General features: G+C 60.9%; 2 protein-coding genes across 7 annotated transcripts in view; one reads left to right on the forward strand and one right to left on the reverse strand.

Annotated features, from left to right (window-relative positions):
* The first annotated feature begins 2,730 nt into the window (after window positions 1–2,730).
* On the forward strand, window positions 2,731–5,993 carry LOC121099177 (cytochrome b561). 2 transcript variants are annotated; one of them, XM_040617809.1, is made up of 6 exons: window positions 2,731–2,949; window positions 3,632–3,839; window positions 4,049–4,147; window positions 4,219–4,322; window positions 4,402–4,559; window positions 5,228–5,993. In XM_040617809.1, exons 2-6 carry the CDS (start codon window positions 3,638–3,640, stop codon window positions 5,424–5,426), a joined length of 762 nt encoding a protein of 253 aa, XP_040473743.1. In that variant the 5' UTR covers window positions 2,731–2,949; window positions 3,632–3,637; the 3' UTR covers window positions 5,427–5,993. The 2 variants fall into 2 exon arrangements, with proteins under 2 accessions (XP_040473743.1, XP_040473744.1); XM_040617810.1 differs by lacking the exon at window positions 2,731–2,949 and adding an exon at window positions 3,461–3,526.
* Window positions 5,994–6,862: 869 nt separating this feature from the next.
* Window positions 6,863–16,565, reverse strand: part of TANC2 (tetratricopeptide repeat, ankyrin repeat and coiled-coil containing 2) — a 248,650-nt gene continuing 238,947 nt past the window's right edge. For all 5 annotated transcript variants that reach the window (XM_040617492.1, XM_040617490.1, XM_040617491.1 and 2 more), the window contains one exon: window positions 6,863–14,637. In XM_040617492.1, the coding sequence (XP_040473426.1) occupies window positions 12,687–14,637 (1,951 nt within the window). In that variant the 3' untranslated portion in view covers window positions 6,863–12,686. The remainder of the gene's footprint in view (window positions 14,638–16,565) is intronic.

Raw genomic sequence — 16,565 nt, forward strand, 5'->3', positions numbered from 1 at the left:
CGCGGGGCATCCTGCTCCGTGGGGCGGTTGCCAGTGGGCAAAGGCTGGGGATGGTGGCCCGAGGACTCTGCCCCAGGACTTTGCTCCGGCTGGGGCAGGTCGCCGTCAGGCCCGGGGTTCCCCAGGACATCGTTTCTGCTGAATCACGCTGCAGCTGCTGTGCAGCTCCTGGGGTGCTGTGCTGGGCGGAGGGGGGACACGGACCCCAGCAGGACCTTTGGGTGCCCTGGCGCGGGAGGTCTGAGCAGGTGGGACCAGCCCTGCGGGGACAGGCTGGGGCACAGCCCTGTGACAGGTGGCTGTGCCGGACCCCACCAGGTGGCCGGGTGGTGGATGCTCTGGCTCCCGTGGGTGCTGCCGGGCTGAGGGGGCCCCAGATCCCACCGGCCTCTCCAGGAGTGGGGATGTGCTGGCTCCCGTGGGTGCTCTGGCCCTTGGGGAGCCAGCGCAAAGGGTGCTACTGGCCTTACTTGCATGGTGACAGGCTCCTGCAGCCCACGGGGGTCCCGGGCCAATGCAGCTCACGGGGGTCCCGGGCTGTTCCCCTGCAGCACACGGGGGTCCTGGACCACTGCAGCCCACGGGGGTCCCAGGACCTTGCAGCCTACGGGGGTCCCGAGCCTTTCCCCTGCAGCCCACAGGGGTCCTGGGCCGTTCCCCTGCATCCCACGGGGGTCCCTGGACCCTGCAGCCCACGGAGGTCCTGGGCTGTGCCCCTGAAGTCCACGGGGGTCCCGGGCCGTTCCCCTCTGCAGCCCACGGGGGTCCCGGGACTGTGCAGCCCACGGGGGTCCGGGCTGTGCCCCTGTAGCCCACGGGGTCCGGGCTGTGCCTCTGTAGCCCACGGGGGTCCCGGGACCGTGCAGCCCACGGGGGTCCCGGGCCGAGCTCCTGGCGCCACCTAGTGGCGCACGGGCGGACGGACAGACGGCCACAGGGCCACAGACGGACACGTGGCCGGACAGACACGAACAGACACAGACACAGCGGGGACGGGGGTTGGTCTGGGGGTGCTGCCCAACCCAGCCCCCCCTGCCCGCATCTGGGCCGGGAGGAGCCGGGGGAGGGGGATCCCCGCATCTCCCCCATCTCCTCCATCTCCCCCCATCACCCCATCTCCTCCTTCTCCTTCACCCCCTCCCCCTTCCATCTCCCCCCCTCTCCCCCCTCTGGGCTTTTCTCCCTCGGGGACATCCCTCGGGGGCGGGGCGCGGGATGCAACTGGCGGTGCTGGAGGGGCTCCCGGGGTGGGCAGGGGGGCAGCTGGAGGAGGGGGGTCCCTGGGGACATGTCACCCCACTGCCAATCCCCGCTAGGCCAAGGGCACATCACCCGCTGCCGGGGATCACCGTGTGTCAGGACTAATTAAGCCAGGTCCACGCAGGCCCCTCGTTAGCGGCCCCGGGGTCTCATCCAGCCGGGCTGTGGGGTTCGCAGCCTGGGGCGCGGGGGCTCAGGTGGGCAGGGGCAGGGCCTGGCACAGCGGGGGGCCCACCAGGATGCCGGTGACTCACCCCTCGGGGGCCACCCCCACAACACACAGACCCCCCCCCCCCACCCCTTCAGGGTGACGCCACCCCCCTCCCCTCCCGGCTCCCAGCCCGCAGTGGTACCCTCCCTCCGCAGCGGTGCTGGGGGGTGCAGCCCCCCCGCTTTGCCATCGCTCCGTTGCCTTGCCAACGCGGGTCCCTGTCCCTGGCTCAGACACTGTCACCGCTGGGCCTGGCACAGGCGGCACCACCCGGCACCCACAGGTAGGGCGGGGGGGGCAGGGGGGCAGCTGCATGGGCATCCACCTCCCCCCCCCCCCCCAGTACATCACTCAAGTCCCCCCCAGCTCTGAGCTGCAGTCAGCCCCCTCCCCTGCATGAGCTGATAGCCCCCCTGGAAAGCACAGACCCCCCCACCCCCAGGGATTTTGGGGGTCCCAGCCAGAGGCCATGGTGAGGGGCTGCAGGGTACACAAGGTGCTCACAGCATCACCCTCCCCAGGCCATGTAGGAAGGGTTTAACCAGAGACACCCCCTCCCCAAAAAGTGGGGAGCAGCAGCTTTGCCCTGGGGGCTGCACTTGGGGGGCAGAGCTGGGGCAGGGAGGGGACAGGGGGGGCTGTGCGGGGGTCCCGGCTGTCCCAGCGCTTGGTGGTGGCTGGCAGCAGCGGACGGGGTAATTTTAGGACCAACGGGCAATTCCCAACAGGCGCCTCCCTGTATCCTGCTGCCAGGTCCTGTGGTCGGGGTGGGGGGCGGTTGGTTGGGGTGGGGGGGTGGTTGGTGGGGGTGTCATTCCCTGTCCCTCTATCCTCAGCCCGGCTGGGGACCACGTTGGCCCCCTGTGCAAGTGCCAGCGGGGCCAGATGTTTGCAGCTGGTGGGAGGATGCATGGGGCTGCATGGGCACCCATTCGGGACCCCCACCGGAGCCAGCAGCCCCACGGTGGTGCTGAGGGTGTGGGGCAGGTGGCTGTGATGCAGGAAGGAGCTGGTGCCTCTCGCTGCCCCCTCCACCTGGTCCCCCTGCCCGACCCACAGAGCCCCCCATGGCCCCGGGCGCTGCGGCCGGCATGGGCAGGCAGCCTTTGCTGTGCAGCCTAATGGGATAATCCAATTCCCGTAACCCACTTATCCGGCTGATCCAATAAAGGTGGCTGGGAATAAAGTGTGTGCGTGGTCTTAATGCATCCCCCCCTGACCCCCCCAGCCCTCCATGCTCCCCCCAGCCCTGGCAGCAGCCTGGGTCTGTCTGCCGCAGCCAGTGGCTGCTCCTCCCCAGAGGCAGCCGCAGTGGGGGCCAGGGCAGAGGTGGGACCTTGGCCCCTGGGGCTGGGACTTGGTGGCCCAGGCTGCGGGGGAAGCAGGAGAGGTGGCTGTGCCAGCGGAGGTGGCTCTGACCCCCAGGCCCACGGGGAGCATTGGGGGATAAGCCAGCACGAAGCGTGAGGCGGCTGCAGGTGGGTTGTGGGGATGTGGGGCAGCCCTTGAGTGGGACTGCGGCTGGGTGACACCATGTGTCTGCGTGTGTCCCCCCAGAATGGGGCTTGCCCAGCCCCATGGCCCCAGGGGCCATCACTTTTTTCATGGAGGGGGGTCCTGAGCAGCCTCACTTGTCCCTGCGCTGCCTAGAGGACTAGTAGGGTTTGGGGGGGGTGTTGTGGGGCTCTGGGGGTGGGTGAGCTGGGCAGGTGGCGAGGGTGGGACATGGGATGGGCGTGGGCTGGGAGGGATGGGGATGGTGGCACAGGGATGGAGGGGTGGTGTGTGGCTGTGGGGCTGGGGCAGGTGGGCAGGGGCAGGGGCAGGTGGGATATGGGCAGGGGCAGGGGCAGGGGCAGGGGCAGGGGCAGGGGCAGGGGCAGGTGGGATATGGGCAGGGGCAGGGGCAGGGGCAGGTGGGATAAGGGCAGGGGCTGGGGCAGGGGCAGTGACAGGAGCGCAGGGCTGGCTGCGCCATGACGGCCAGGAGCCACCCGCGGGTGCAGGTGACGCAGCCGCCCCGGCAGCACCAGGAAGCGCCGGGCGCGGTGGCAGGTGAGGCGGAGCGGCAGACACCGCCCGCAGCAGGACCCCACACCGGGGCGGCCGGGACCCCCCTGCCCCGCAGGGCCATTCGCTGCCCCCCCTCTGTCCCCGCAGGCCGGCATGGACGGGGCCCCACCACCCGCCAGCCCCGCCGGGCTCTCAGCGTACGTGGCCGTGTCGCAGCTGCTGGGCCTGACGCTGCTGGCCACCACGGGCGCCTGGCTGGGCCGCTACCGGGGCGGCGTGGCCTGGCACAGCCCCCTCCAGTTCAACGTGCACCCCCTCTGCATGGTGCTGGGCATGGTCTTCCTCCAAGGTGACGGTGAGCAGGACAAGCGCCCTGTCCCGGCCGCAGACTTCAAAGCCCCCAGAGCTGCAGCCGGGCGGGGAGCGAAGGGGACAAAACGGTGACAAATGAGGCTGGGAAGATGCCCCAGGACCCCCCTACCTGTGTGCAGCCCCCCTGGGAGATGCGGGGTGCTGGGGAGGTGGGGGACCCCCACGGGTGCTCACCTGCCCTCTCTCTGGCAGCTCTCCTGGTCTACCGGGTCTTCAGGCACGAAGCCAAGCGCCCCACCAAGGTGCTGCACGCGCTGCTCCATGGGCTGGCGCTGGTCATCGCCCTCGTCGGTGAGCGTGGGGGCCGGGGCGGGCGGGGGGGGCCGGATCGGGCCCTGGCGGTGACGGGCTCCTCTCTGCAGGCATCGTTGCTGTCTTCGAGTCCCATCGCAGCAAGGGCATCCCCGACATGTACAGCCTGCACAGCTGGTGCGGGATGGCCACCTTTGTGCTTTACCTCCTGCAGGTGAGGGCTGGGGACCCCCTGCCCCCCCCGGCTGGGAGGGGACCTTGCAGCACCCCGTAACACCCCCGTGCCTCTGCAGTGGCTCCTGGGCTGTGGTTTCTTCCTGCTCCCCGGTGCCTCCTTCTCGCTGCGCAGCCGGTACAAGCCCCAGCACATCTTCTTCGGCATCGCCCTCTTTGCCCTCTCCATCGCTGCCTGCTTGCTGGGCATCACCGAGATGCTCCTCTTCAACATCAGGTGGGTGGCCAAGCTGGGGGTGGTGGTAGCCCCCCAGATCCCCCTGACCCCCCGCAAAGGGCTGCTCCAGCTTTGGGGGGTGGGGGGGGTGGGGGATGGGGGGCAGAGCCTGGCCCCTGCTGGGCCAGTGGCTCCCTGGCTATTAAATGTCCCCTCAGGGCCCTTAGTTCTGCCGCTGCTGAGTCACTTCCCAGGTGATGTTTAACAAGCGTCAGCTCCTGCGACAGCTTGCCTCGGGGACGGGGATAAAACCACCCCCCCACCCACCTCCCTGCAGCTGGGGGTTTCAGAACCCCCCTGGGATGCTCATGTCCCCGAGGTCCCTGTCCCCGCAGCTGGAGGACGTGGTGACAGCCCCAGCTGCACATCGGGGTGCCCCCCAGCCCCAGCACCGTGGGGACACAGCTATGGGGCATCCCAGGAGCCACCTGCCTCTGGCAGGAGAGGTGCCCATTCCCCTGCTGTAGGACTGTGCCCCCAGTTTTCTCTGCTGTCACCGAGAGTGTCGCCGAGCAGCACACGGGCACTCCCCTCTTGCTCTGCTTTGCGGGGAAGGGACCTTTCCCAGGGTGCGTATGCTGAGGATGAGGATGAGGAGGGGGCTGCAGCCACGGTAGCAACAGGTGACCCACACCCCAAGGCTTGAGCATCCCCCTCCGCCCCCGCAGGGATTCCTACAGCCACTTTGTGCCTGAGGGTGTCCTGGCCAACACCTTGGGGGTGCTGCTGGTGGTCTTTGGGCTGGTGGTGGGCTACGTGTTGACGCGGGATGACTGGAAGCGCCCGCCGCTGGCTGAGGAGCTGGCCCTCTCCATGGACTTCAAGACCCTGACGGAGGGCGAGAGCCCCGGTGGTGGCAGCCAGTGACGTCCCCAGCTCCCTGGTCCCCAGCACGGGCTCCTCAGGGTGTCCCCCTGTACCCCGGCCCTGGTGTCTTGGGGTCACCCAGCTCAGGGTGATGAGAACAGCTGGGGAAGGACACGCTTGATGTTGTAACGCCGCTTGTTGGGTTCAGCCTTGCTTGGCCTTCACCTTCCTCAGCTCTGCCCCACACAGCCCCAGTGACCCCCCGAGCCTGCCCCCAGCCCCACGGGGACAGCGGTGCCACAGGCAGGGCCAGGGGCTGGCAGCGGTGCTGGGGCACAAAGGACAGGGGCCCCGGGGGGACGGGGGAACAGGACTCCAGATTTCCCTGCTGCGAGCGGCTGAAGCTCAAATGTCCCAGCGCCGACGGGCAGAGGGGACATTTGCCATCACGAGGTGTCCCGCTGGCCAGCAGCACGGCCGTGCGTGGGGGCTGCTCCCCGCAACGGGCTCCCCGTGGGCTCGGAGCCACCCGGCGCCTGCGCAGGTTCAGCATCTTTGTGTCCGAAATGTTTCCTCCTCTCGCGCGATGTGTTGCCTGCTCAGCAGATGCTCCCAACCTAATAAATGTTTGCAGCTAACCCTGCCCTCCTCCCGTCTCTGCTCGCCCAGCTCACCGTTCCAGGGTCCCCCTAAGCTCCCCCGGGGGCTGGGACAGGAGCTGCCCCCGGGGCTGGGGAGGGCAGGGAGGGTGTCCGGGATGGGGCTGTCCCACCGGGCCCGTGCAGCCGGCACTGCAGAGCTCAGCAGTGGCTGCATGAGGGACCCCATGGGGACATCTCCAGGGTCTGGCCACGCACTGGATATGCCCATGGAAGTGGGGGAGACCTGCTGCCATGAGAAGGTGCATCCCTGAGATGTGGGCTCGTCTCCTCTGCTGAAAGCATCCCCTCCCTTCTGGGTTACGGCACAGGCAGCTGCCCGGGTGAAGCTCCTGGATCCCAGTGCTGCGAAGCAAACGCAGCCTCCGCCAGAGGCACGAGCCCAGGCAGGGGGGCTTTGCCCACCACAACCCCCATGAGCCACATCCTTCCAGTGCTGCCCATCCAGCCCATCCCAGCCGCTGGAGGCAAGGATGCTCACAGCTGCGAGGGGCGCTGAGCTGCAAAACCGAGCCCTGGGTTTGGGCAGGGATGAAGTGAGGAGCCACCTGGGTTCTCGGGACCTGCAGGGCTCCAGTGTCCACAGCACCGAGCTCTGCTTCCCACAGTTTTAAGCAGAGAACTCTGGTGTAGTTACCCCCCCCCCGACTTTATCACCGCCCCCTCTGTCCCCTCCTGCTCCCAGTGGTGCCGGGTCCCCATCCCCATCCCCGCAGTGACAGACAGACCTGACGCTTGTGCCATCCTGACATCCCCAGGTTATTTCCATGCCGAGAAGCCGTAGCACACTCCTTCGCTCGCCGCAGTGTGGCAAAAACACCAGGCCAGACACCATGTCCAAGTGTTAACCATTTATAAATAAGTACATTTTTTTTCATACATACAGTTTTCATTGTACAGATTACAATCTGTATACATTGGGGGGGGGGGGGGGGGAATGCATTCTTTTGAACTTTTCACATCTATCTCACAGCTCACATGTACAGACAAGAAAACTCTGCTCAAGCAAATACAGCAAAGGAAAAAAATATGTTTTCTTCTTTCCTTATACATGAGAGGCGAAGGCCTCCGCTGTCGGCAGGGGCTGCTCTTCCCACTGCACAATATCACAACTGTGTGGTGTTCAATATATCAGTAGAGAGAACAGAACATGCATTGAATAATATACTGTACAGAGAGAAAGTCCTTTACATCGGAATTATAGAAAAGCTAAAGGAAAATTTAAGTGTCTTAAAGATCTTCCCAGCAAGTGTCTCGGAGGATGGCAACCAGGGAATTGTACAAAGCACAAGGTGTGTGTACTGTACGTGTTTGTACCGAACTCGGATCCTCTCGGATGTGAAGACAGAAGGGAGACGAAACGCTGAATGCAACACGATGGGAAAGAAAAGGCTGGACAGAGGTGACGCCGGCAGTACTGGCAGAGTCCACGCGAGTCTCTGGGTTACTGGTGCACCAACAGAACAGAACGTAGCGCACGGTGCCGCTCTCAGCGTCTGGCTTATCAGTGCACAGCGAGGCAGACCCCCGGCGAAGTGACCCGATTCCTGGGGCGTGAGGCTCTCCCACCCACCCAGCACGACCCCGACCCGCCGGAGGAGACGACCCACCGCCGTCCCCAGGCAGTGTCACCTGGAAGGGACAGAGTCTTTTGGCAAAGCAGCCCTCTTGTTTTCCTGACTATAGGATACGATCCCGACAGGTGGGACCCGTCTGCTGACTCGCCAGTACCGTGACAGCTAGAAAATGAGCAGGAGGAAAGGATACGGCGGATGGGTTTGGTGTCTGTTGGCTTTCCCGGTGACAGTCGCGCTAGCTGTTTTCTCTTGGGTAGGTCTGTAACAGTTGCGGTGAGATCCAGCTGTATAGTCAGGAGTTGGACACGAACGCATCTTGCTAAAGAATTGAGCCCTTAGTGGTTTATATTAGAAAAAAAGAGTTTGATTGAATGAAAATCCAGCAATTATTCACACAAATCTGAAAAAAACGCAGATTAACTTTCAACCATTGTGCTTTGTGTCCAACATGCACCCCACCAGACTTTGCGCAGAGCAACCAGCATGGGGTGAAGGCATTTATCCACAGAGATCCCAGCGGGTACAACAGCTCTTCCCCTAAGCCCTTGGTTAAACACCGTTAACGCCGGTAGAAGAGTTATTTTGAATTCCCCAAGACTAAAGCAAAGTACAACCACCAAGGAGCTCGTCACAGCTCACCGCGGACGCCCCCGGCGAGGAACGGGGGCCGAGCAGGCACGCCGGCTTGCTTGTTTCTCTAGGTAAGGTGGAGCTGGCACTTCGGTTTTAGCTGGACTTCTTCTGGGTAACCCTGAATATACAGCGACCTTGGTACGAAGGGACTGAATCGCTCCAAATTTATTAGCCACCCCCGTTCCGGACTTAATCCAAGTATGGCTTAGGTGTTTGTCACGCGCACGCCCCAGTGCTCACGCTAGCCAAGCGCTTTTCTTTACAGCCAGGTGAAAGAAACAAGCCCCAAGGAGCAGCGCCCGGAGGGCCCCCCGTGGGCACTGGTGCCAGGCGGACGGACGGACGGACACACGCCTTGGTTTGCCGGGACCCGGTGCAGCCTGTGCCCCCCCAGCAGCGGGGTGGGGAAGGGGGCTCGGGCTGCGCAGCGCCTTTGCCTTTCCAGACTGATCCCAAGGGATCTGTCTGCGTAAACCCCTCCCTCTCCTACGAGCTCCAGGTGGATGCTGAAGACTATTCTCAAAGCCCTCCAACGCCCTGGCCAGCCTGGCTGGTGGGGACCCCTGCAGAGCACCCCCAAGACGGGTGGCCCCCTCCCCTGGGACCAGAGCATCCTCCCAGCCTGGGAGACAAAGCCAGAGCTGGGAGGCCCTGCCGAGGGTCCCGGTGGACCCCCCCCCCCCTCCCAAGTTGGGAGAGAAGCTTTGGGCTCTGCGGTGGCACAGCCCGCAGAGGGTGAGAGACATCTGGTGGGAACGCCGGCCAAACACAGGGCTCGGCTTTGGCATCGCCCACCCGATGCACCCCAAGAGCCCAACCCGCAGCTTTCAATGGCCTCAAGAACCTGGTTTACTCCGTGCGCCAAAGAATCACAATCGGGGGCTCGCCCGTGGTGCCACTGCAGCTGGGGAGGGGCTGGAGCCGCCGGCTGGCAGCATCGTCCCGCATCCCAGTTACTCAAGGAGTAATTAAACACGTAGCACAGATGGACAAGACAGCACCGTGTCTGGAACTCTGCGTGTGCTCCCGCCCCGCGGCCCGGGCTTCTCAGATCTCGGTCTCAGACACCGAGGCGAAGGGCCACCGGCGCCACCCGAGTCTCACGCCTCACGACAGGACCACGCACGACAGCACAAAACCCCAAACCCCCTCTGCTTCCCGTCCACGCCAAATCCGAATCGTGACTTTGTGGACACAGGGTACTGTGTAACAAACAGCTTTTCCAGGGAGAGGTGTGCTCCTCACCCACCCGGGGACTACAGCGGCCATCCTGCCTCGACTGTCCCTCAGAGAACTGCTGGGGAAGTGCTTTAAAACCACTGCAAATAATTTTGTATTTAAAAATTACTCAATCTGTTGATGCTTATATACAAGAGTCAGTTCTTGTGCTATAAATGTTATGATTCATTGCTTCGTTTCTTTTCTTTTTTCTTTTTTTTTTTTGAAAAATACACTAAGAGACAAGAGCTGTTTTGCTATTTTTCTAATGAAGACACTACTCACGCTTAAATATCCAGTATTTATCATAGTAACAAATTCAAACAGTAAAGTGCACCCATTTACAGAGAGAACAGATGGAAAACCATTAGTGCAAGAATCCTGTGAAAAATGTAACACGTGGTATCGTGAAAAAACCTGCACACCGCAGTATTTAAGCCTTCTTTCAGCTTGGTGTTTGTGTTATAAGTGTGAGCTGTTTTCTTTTTCCCTTAAAACATCTTCATAAACCCAAGAGTTATACACAGAAGTGCCGTGAGGGGACGTTTCGGAAGGACCGTACTGGGAGCACAAGGCAGTGAATAGCGAAAGCAAAGCACGGGCAGTTCTCGCATCGCTGCTTTCGGACCGTCCCGTTTGCATCTCAGCGGAGAGACCCGGCTCACGGCCGCAGCGCCTCTGGCTCGGCCACGTGAAATAGGGACGGGGCTCAACTTGTTACTTTTCCCTTTCAAAGAAGCAACTAAAGGTAGGAAGCCACTCACTCGATCAGAAAGCTGGAGGATGGGGGGCGCTGAGCAAAGCGACTGGCGCTACTCCAGACCCATGGTACGCACGCCCTAGCTATTGATGCGCTGTATGCAGAGAAAAAATCAGTAATTCCTTACAAAGCAGAACACACTACTTCAAAAGAGAGGAAGAAAAAAAAAAAACCCACCCCAACCCGATCAACCATTACACCCCCTTTGCAAGGAAAGAAATAGTGCATGGAGCTGAGTGTTCCCGCGGCCGCGGGGAGCCCACCCGCCCGGGGGGTCTCCCAGTCCACCCCCTGCTTTACAGAGCCCTGTAAGAAAGCAAAGAGTCAGTGCTGGGCTGCACCTCGAGAATAAAGACACCAACCTCAATCCAAATACTGGCTTGGACAAACAGCCCAAAAGAGCACAAACCCCACCAAACCCCACAGAGGAAACACCCCCCGAACACTCTCATGTGTCTATGAGACACGAGGCCCCACCGCCCCGAGGTGCGCACGTCCCAGTTTGCTCTGAGCAAATTAGGCAACGAAACAGCAACGAGATGTGTTGATCCATACACGGGGCGGGGGGGGAGAAAGAAAAAGAAAAAAAAAAAAAAAAAAAAAAAGAGCCCCATCGAAGCCATGGTTTGCTTAAGAGTTTCGGGCCAAGTCCTTAGCTGGTGTAAATGGATGCAGCTGCACTGATGTTGCGCTGGGGATATGCTCACTTACACCAGCAGAGGCTGGACCCCCCCGATTTGGTTCAAGAAGTCTTGCAATCTATTCGCATAGCCCTTTGGAAACACCGAAAGGTATCGCTCCTCCTGCTCAGCACTGACATCGCTCTGACGAGTTGATATGAGTGAGGTTTGGCGTTGGGCAACAGGCACTATTTTGCTTTAAAACAAGCTACAGGGTTATCGCTCCCCCCCCCCCCCCCCGCCCCCCCGGCTCATCCCGCCCTACACCCTCAGGAACTGAAAAGGCAGATTACAAACCCACCGGTAATAAATGGATCTGTAAAGAAAGCTCCTCCAACCCTGCGAAACAATTTCAGACAATAATTGAAAAATTATTGAAAATCCTCTAGAAAGGATTTTGGAACTGTCCCCTGCTTTTCACAACGTCTTGACGTGATTTGCATTTGATTTAAAAAAAAACAAACAACCAAACCAACACCCAAAACAATCCAAACCGAAAAATATCCTGAAATAGATTGCATAAATAAATTATAAATATCTCTCTTTTAACTACAGCTCCTTAGAAAGCAAAACGTGGTCTCTATCATTTACAGGTATGGGACACGGCAATCGCTTCCCAGGATATTGGGAACGGATCTTAGAGGAGAACAGCCCTCGCTACGGCGCGGGCTCCCCAGGTGGGAGCAAGCCAAAAGGAAGGGATGCTGCATGGCTGGCTTCGCAGAAGGACCCTTCCTGTCTCCGGAACCATCATGCCACGTTATGCATCCTCATTATAAAAAAAATAATTAAAATTTTTTTTTTAAATTGCAGTTTTCCTCCTTGAATGCCGTTTTCTAAGTCAGATTTTTGTTTTTCCTTGCAAGTAAAAACACCCCACCAAAATCAAACCCCCGCCATCGAACCGTCCCGATGGAAATGCGGTGCCGTGTGTGAGGTGCAGCCGCCCGCTAACGGTACGAAGAAGCCGTCGTTGCCATCCCAGTTCACGCGCAAGAGGCTCCTGGCCAGTTCCCTTGGCTGATTACGACGCGTACGAGGGGCCAACTTTCACCTCCCGAGGCTCGTGTAAAGCGCCCCAGAGCAAACCAGCGCCGGGGCACCCACAGGCAGCTCGCAAGTAGCAAAGCACCGCGTGACCCCCGCCCCTTCTGGCTGACGACGCGACTAAATAACGAAGGAATCCAACTCAGAATAAACCGCCCCAAACCAGATGAAGCAGGAGGGTTACTGTGCACAGCTGCTTGGTGTTAAAGCACACGGTGCCCTTGCTCGCTGCGGGTCATTTGCTCTTCGAGGGTAGAGAGCCAAAGGACCCGGCTGGCACGGGGACCTGCGGGTGCAGCCTCGGGAAAGGCTCCTGTGATCCCTGCCCTGCTCCCGCTAGGAATTCCCACCAGAACTGAGTAAGAGCTCAGCAAGACAAAAAAAACCCCAATTTAAATCGAATGCAACTGTCTCTTGAAAAAGAGCTGGTTACCTCCTGCTGCGTAGGGGATATTTCTGGACCACCCTGCGCGCACACTAAGGTATCCTGGTTGGGATCTTAGCTGGAATTGGGCAAACGATACTGGCTCGGCTGATGTTGGCTTCACGGTCAGCTGGGGAACGAAAGGGCTGGAGCACGTGCATGGCTGTCTGACCACCACACAGAGTACCGGAGAAACTTGGTCATGTAGCTACCAAAGAGAAATGAAAATAATAATAATAATAATAATAATCATAATATGCATGGAAATCAAGCTCGGAAGTGTGTGCTGAAAACATGAGGGTCTTACTCCAACAAGTGTCTTTTACACATTAGACTCCACAAATGGTCTCTTTGGTTTGATTGGGGATGTCTGCCCTTGCCTGGAGTCCCTCGAGAGCTGCCTGTACAGGTTGTCCTGGTAGGCCTGCGCCACAGGCAGCGTCCTTGCCACCTTGACGTCGGGGTACGAGGAGGCTTGGGTGACTCTCTCCAGGAGGTCTCCCCGGGACCCATTGGCCAGCATCCCATGGGGGCTGTAATAGTCTTCCTCTAGCAAATGGCCATTCTGTGCATTGTTGGTTTTGTTATAAAAGGCAATGTTGCTGATTGAAGAAGGCGGGCTAAATGATTCCGGCTGGGGGAGGTTGCCAGGAGACGTGGGACTAATGACAGTGTCCACCGACGACACAGCCCAGGTCCGGTTCTGCTGATGGAGGTGGGGGTACTGCTGAGTCCGAGCGGTTTTATCTATGATTCCCATGAACGGCGTGGTCCGGGATCGGGCTGGCTCGCTGGGGTAACCCCCCTGCGTGGGAGAGACCGGAGAAAGTTCATCGCACGACCTGTCGTAGGCTGGCTTGAGAGGGATCTCCATCTGCTGAATCGAGGCGGAAGGGCGGAAGCTGGGAGCCAGGTTGGCGGTGGAGGAGATGCTATTGCTGGAAGGAGAGAAGCGGAGGCCAACGCTCTGAGAGTGGAGCAGGGGCCTCGGAGTCGGCGGGTGAGGCTTGATTTCGCTGGGGTTGACTGAGATGGGCCTTCGTATGAGGTGAGACACGTCTGGAGAGCCCAGCTGGCTGGCGGGGAGGGAAGAACGCTCCAGGTCGAGCTTGGAGTGACACACCGGGTAGTAGGATGCGGACTGGCTTCGCCCAATCTGAGGGGTCTGGCTGTATCTCATGCCCCCCCGGTACGCCGAGGACGGTCTCTGTGGAAGGTCTTCTTTAGCCAGCCCTCCGTGCTGGCAGATGGCCCCTGCACTGAGGCTCGCCTGGACGTGCTGCACTGGCCTGCTGTCCCCGACGATGCCCCCGATGGAGCCCTGGTAGACCAGCCGGCTCTGGCTAACCCCCATTTCCCCCGACGCCGACTGGTACTTGCTGGCCATCGAGTGGGCGACCTGGCTGTAGGCGCCGGTTGGGATGACAGTACTTGAGTGGACGGCGGAGCTGGGCTGGTTGCTCCTCACGATCTGTGCCTTGGCTGGCTGCAGCCTCAGCCCCTGCTGCGGCACGGCCACGGGGAGCTGGGGCATCTGGAAAGATCTCTGCGTCATCTTGGAGAGCGGAGACTTTGGTCTGCCGGGGAGCGGGCTGACGCCGCTGGGTTCTTGCTGGTAACGCACCGGGGAGCCGGACTGTGACCTATAAACGCTCATGCTTTCTGCTGGGGGGCTGGCGCGATACTGAGGACCTCTACGAAGAGGAGAAGGCGGTGGGCTTTGATATTCCTTCCCTTGACTCCCAACGGGAGGTGGGCTGAAGCGGTAAGAGGAGCCCTGGTGAGCAGGGGACGTGTGCGGAGGACTGGGTCTGTAATGCGAGTTCTGGTGCGTCGGAGACAGAGCAGGAGATGTGGACTGGTACCCTTGCCTGGTCGGCGAACCCACGGAGCTATTGGACCTGAAATCAAAGACCTGATGAGAGCCGAGAGGGGAGCCAGAAATATAGGCTGAGTCCCTGTGAGCTGGGGACGGGGGTGGGCTCTGGATGACGGGCAGCCCTTGGTTTGGCCTGGACTCCGTCTGCAAGCCAATGGACACGTTTTCTACGTCCTGCTCAAGGTATTCCTCCTCAAAGATATCTTGCACAGAATACAGCTCTTCGTGCTGGGCTTCGGGCTCGGGCTCCGCCGGGAGCGGCGGCGGCTGCTGCTGCTGCTGCTGCACCTGCCTGCACTCCTCTTCCACCCGCATCAGCAGCCGCTGGATCTCACGGTTGTTGGGACACAGCTTGATGGCCTCGTTCAGGTCCTCCAGGGCTGCTGAAAACTGCCTGCTTGACAAAGGGACAGAAATGAGAACTGAAATTACTCTGGATTTGAACGGAGCCGTCCTCGGAGGCTCCAGAGGGGTAAGTGGCGTGTCCGTGCTACCAAGGGAGATGCCTGTGACCGCTGCCACGCGCGGCGGCTCCCAAACTCTGCCTTACACGCCTCCCTGGGGTTTATTTTATCCAAACTGAAGGAAAACACTGCCAGCCACTCTGGAGAAGAGGGGAACAGAGTCCTGAGATGGCACAACCCAGACTAGCAAAAACGCCTGTCCCGAGGTGTTCGTCACAGGCTCGTTAATTACTCCCCGTGGCACCACCAGGAGCTTTGCCCCTGCGCTAGCGAAGGGGAAGCCAAAGCGTTGGTAGCCCAGAGCCCGGCTCGCCGCCACCACAAAGCAGCGCAGCTCTGACAGAGGCGCAACCGCTTGCGCCCACGAGAACGTAAAGCTGTGCCCGGCGCGGGGAGCGCACAGCGCCGTGCCCTGCAGCTCGGGGCGTGGGTCAGCGCCTCGGGCCAGGCCGCTCGCTCCAGTTCCGCGATGGCCCCCGCTCACCTCGTCGGCAGGAAGGACCCGAGCGGCGCGCGGGGGTACCAGCCCCCCGGCAGGCTTTGCAGGGGGAAGGCCAGCCTGCGAGGAGGGAACGGGAGGCAGGGGGGTCGGGAAGGGGGTTGTCACTTACAGGGACACCGCTGGCTTTGGAGCAAACCCCTCTGTTAGAGCGTGGCTGTCGTCTGGGAGGATGACCCCAGTGAAGCTCCTCACACCTCCCAACGCCCGCCTACGCCGTGGCACCAGCCATGGAAGAGCAGGCAGAGGGGGGAGAAACGCCTGTTCCCCGGACGGGGCTGACCTCGGGGGGCTGCCGGGCACAGGCTGGGAAATGCAGGAGGGGAGGCAGCGTGGTGATGGATCCTGCTGGAGGGAGCCGGGGCAGACATGGCCGCCTGGACGTGGGGAGGCTGCGACCGCCTGGGAAGGGACCCGGCTCCTCCGGTTCCTTACAAGGGCTCCGGACACAGCGGGGAGGGAACCCACCGCAGGGCAGGCGTGAGGCCGGTGCGGCACGGCTGGGGGGGCTCCTCTGCCCCACAGAAGGGCACGGCCTTGCCCCCCACACCGTGGCCAGGAGCCCACTCCCACCCATCGCCTCCAGCAAGGAGGGTCAAAGCGGGGGGGCTGTACTGGCACAGGTGAGCTGGACGTTCCTCCGGCTACTGGTGACTCTCTGCACCGCCACGCCAGGCGTTCTGGTTGCCGTTTACAACCAAGACGTGCGCAATGACAGCGCGCCCAGCCCTGGAGCGCGGGGCTCACAGCAAGCCCTCCAGCTCATTGAGGAACGGCGTTGATGGGCTTAGAAATGAACCTGATCTCCCATCTTTTAGCCTTCGGGGAGATTAAGCAGGGAATCCTCTGGGCTCCGTCGGAGGTGCAGAGAGATCCCAGTGCCGCGGCTCCCTGGAAGCCGGCTGCAGTGCTGGGAGCAGGAGCTGCACCGTCACTGCCCAGCTGGGCAGCAGCTCCTGCCTCGCAAGAAGTGCTGCAGGACACACAGACTCACAGCTCTTAAAGCCAGGAGAGATCACCGTGATGAATAAGCCTGCCCTCTTGCACAACATGGGCCACAGGGCTTCCATGAGTCATATTTTGCTTCCAGTCCAAGCAGTGGTTGAACTAAAGTGTATTTTTAAAAAGAACACTCAACTTTGGTGTCAGGTTTCCAGTGTAGTGAGACGTTCAGACACAGTTCAACTAAGACGAACCTCTCAACGCGTTTGCGTTCAGCTGTCTCCAGAAATTACCAAATGAGGGAGGGTGTTACTCTGGAGTTTGAGAGGTTTGTAATTTCATTAACAAACGTTCCTTTGCCATTTCTTCCCGTGGGGACACTGGTACGGTTTTGCACGGCGGATGCCCACATCGATG

Source organism: Falco naumanni, chromosome 18 (genome assembly GCF_017639655.2).
Source record: "Falco naumanni isolate bFalNau1 chromosome 18, bFalNau1.pat, whole genome shotgun sequence".
Classification (NCBI taxonomy): Eukaryota; Metazoa; Chordata; class Aves; order Falconiformes; family Falconidae; genus Falco; species Falco naumanni.

Coding starts and splice junctions, on each gene's coding strand:
- LOC121099177 (XM_040617809.1), top strand. CDS start 3,638: ATGGACGGGGCCCCACCACCCGCCAGCCCCGCCGGGCTCTCAGCGTAC. Junction 3,840..4,048: donor GGTCTTCCTCCAAGGTGACG/GTGAGCAGGACA, acceptor TCTCTCTGGCAG/CTCTCCTGGTCTACCGGGTC. Junction 4,323..4,401: donor TTGTGCTTTACCTCCTGCAG/GTGAGGGCTGGG, acceptor GTGCCTCTGCAG/TGGCTCCTGGGCTGTGGTTT.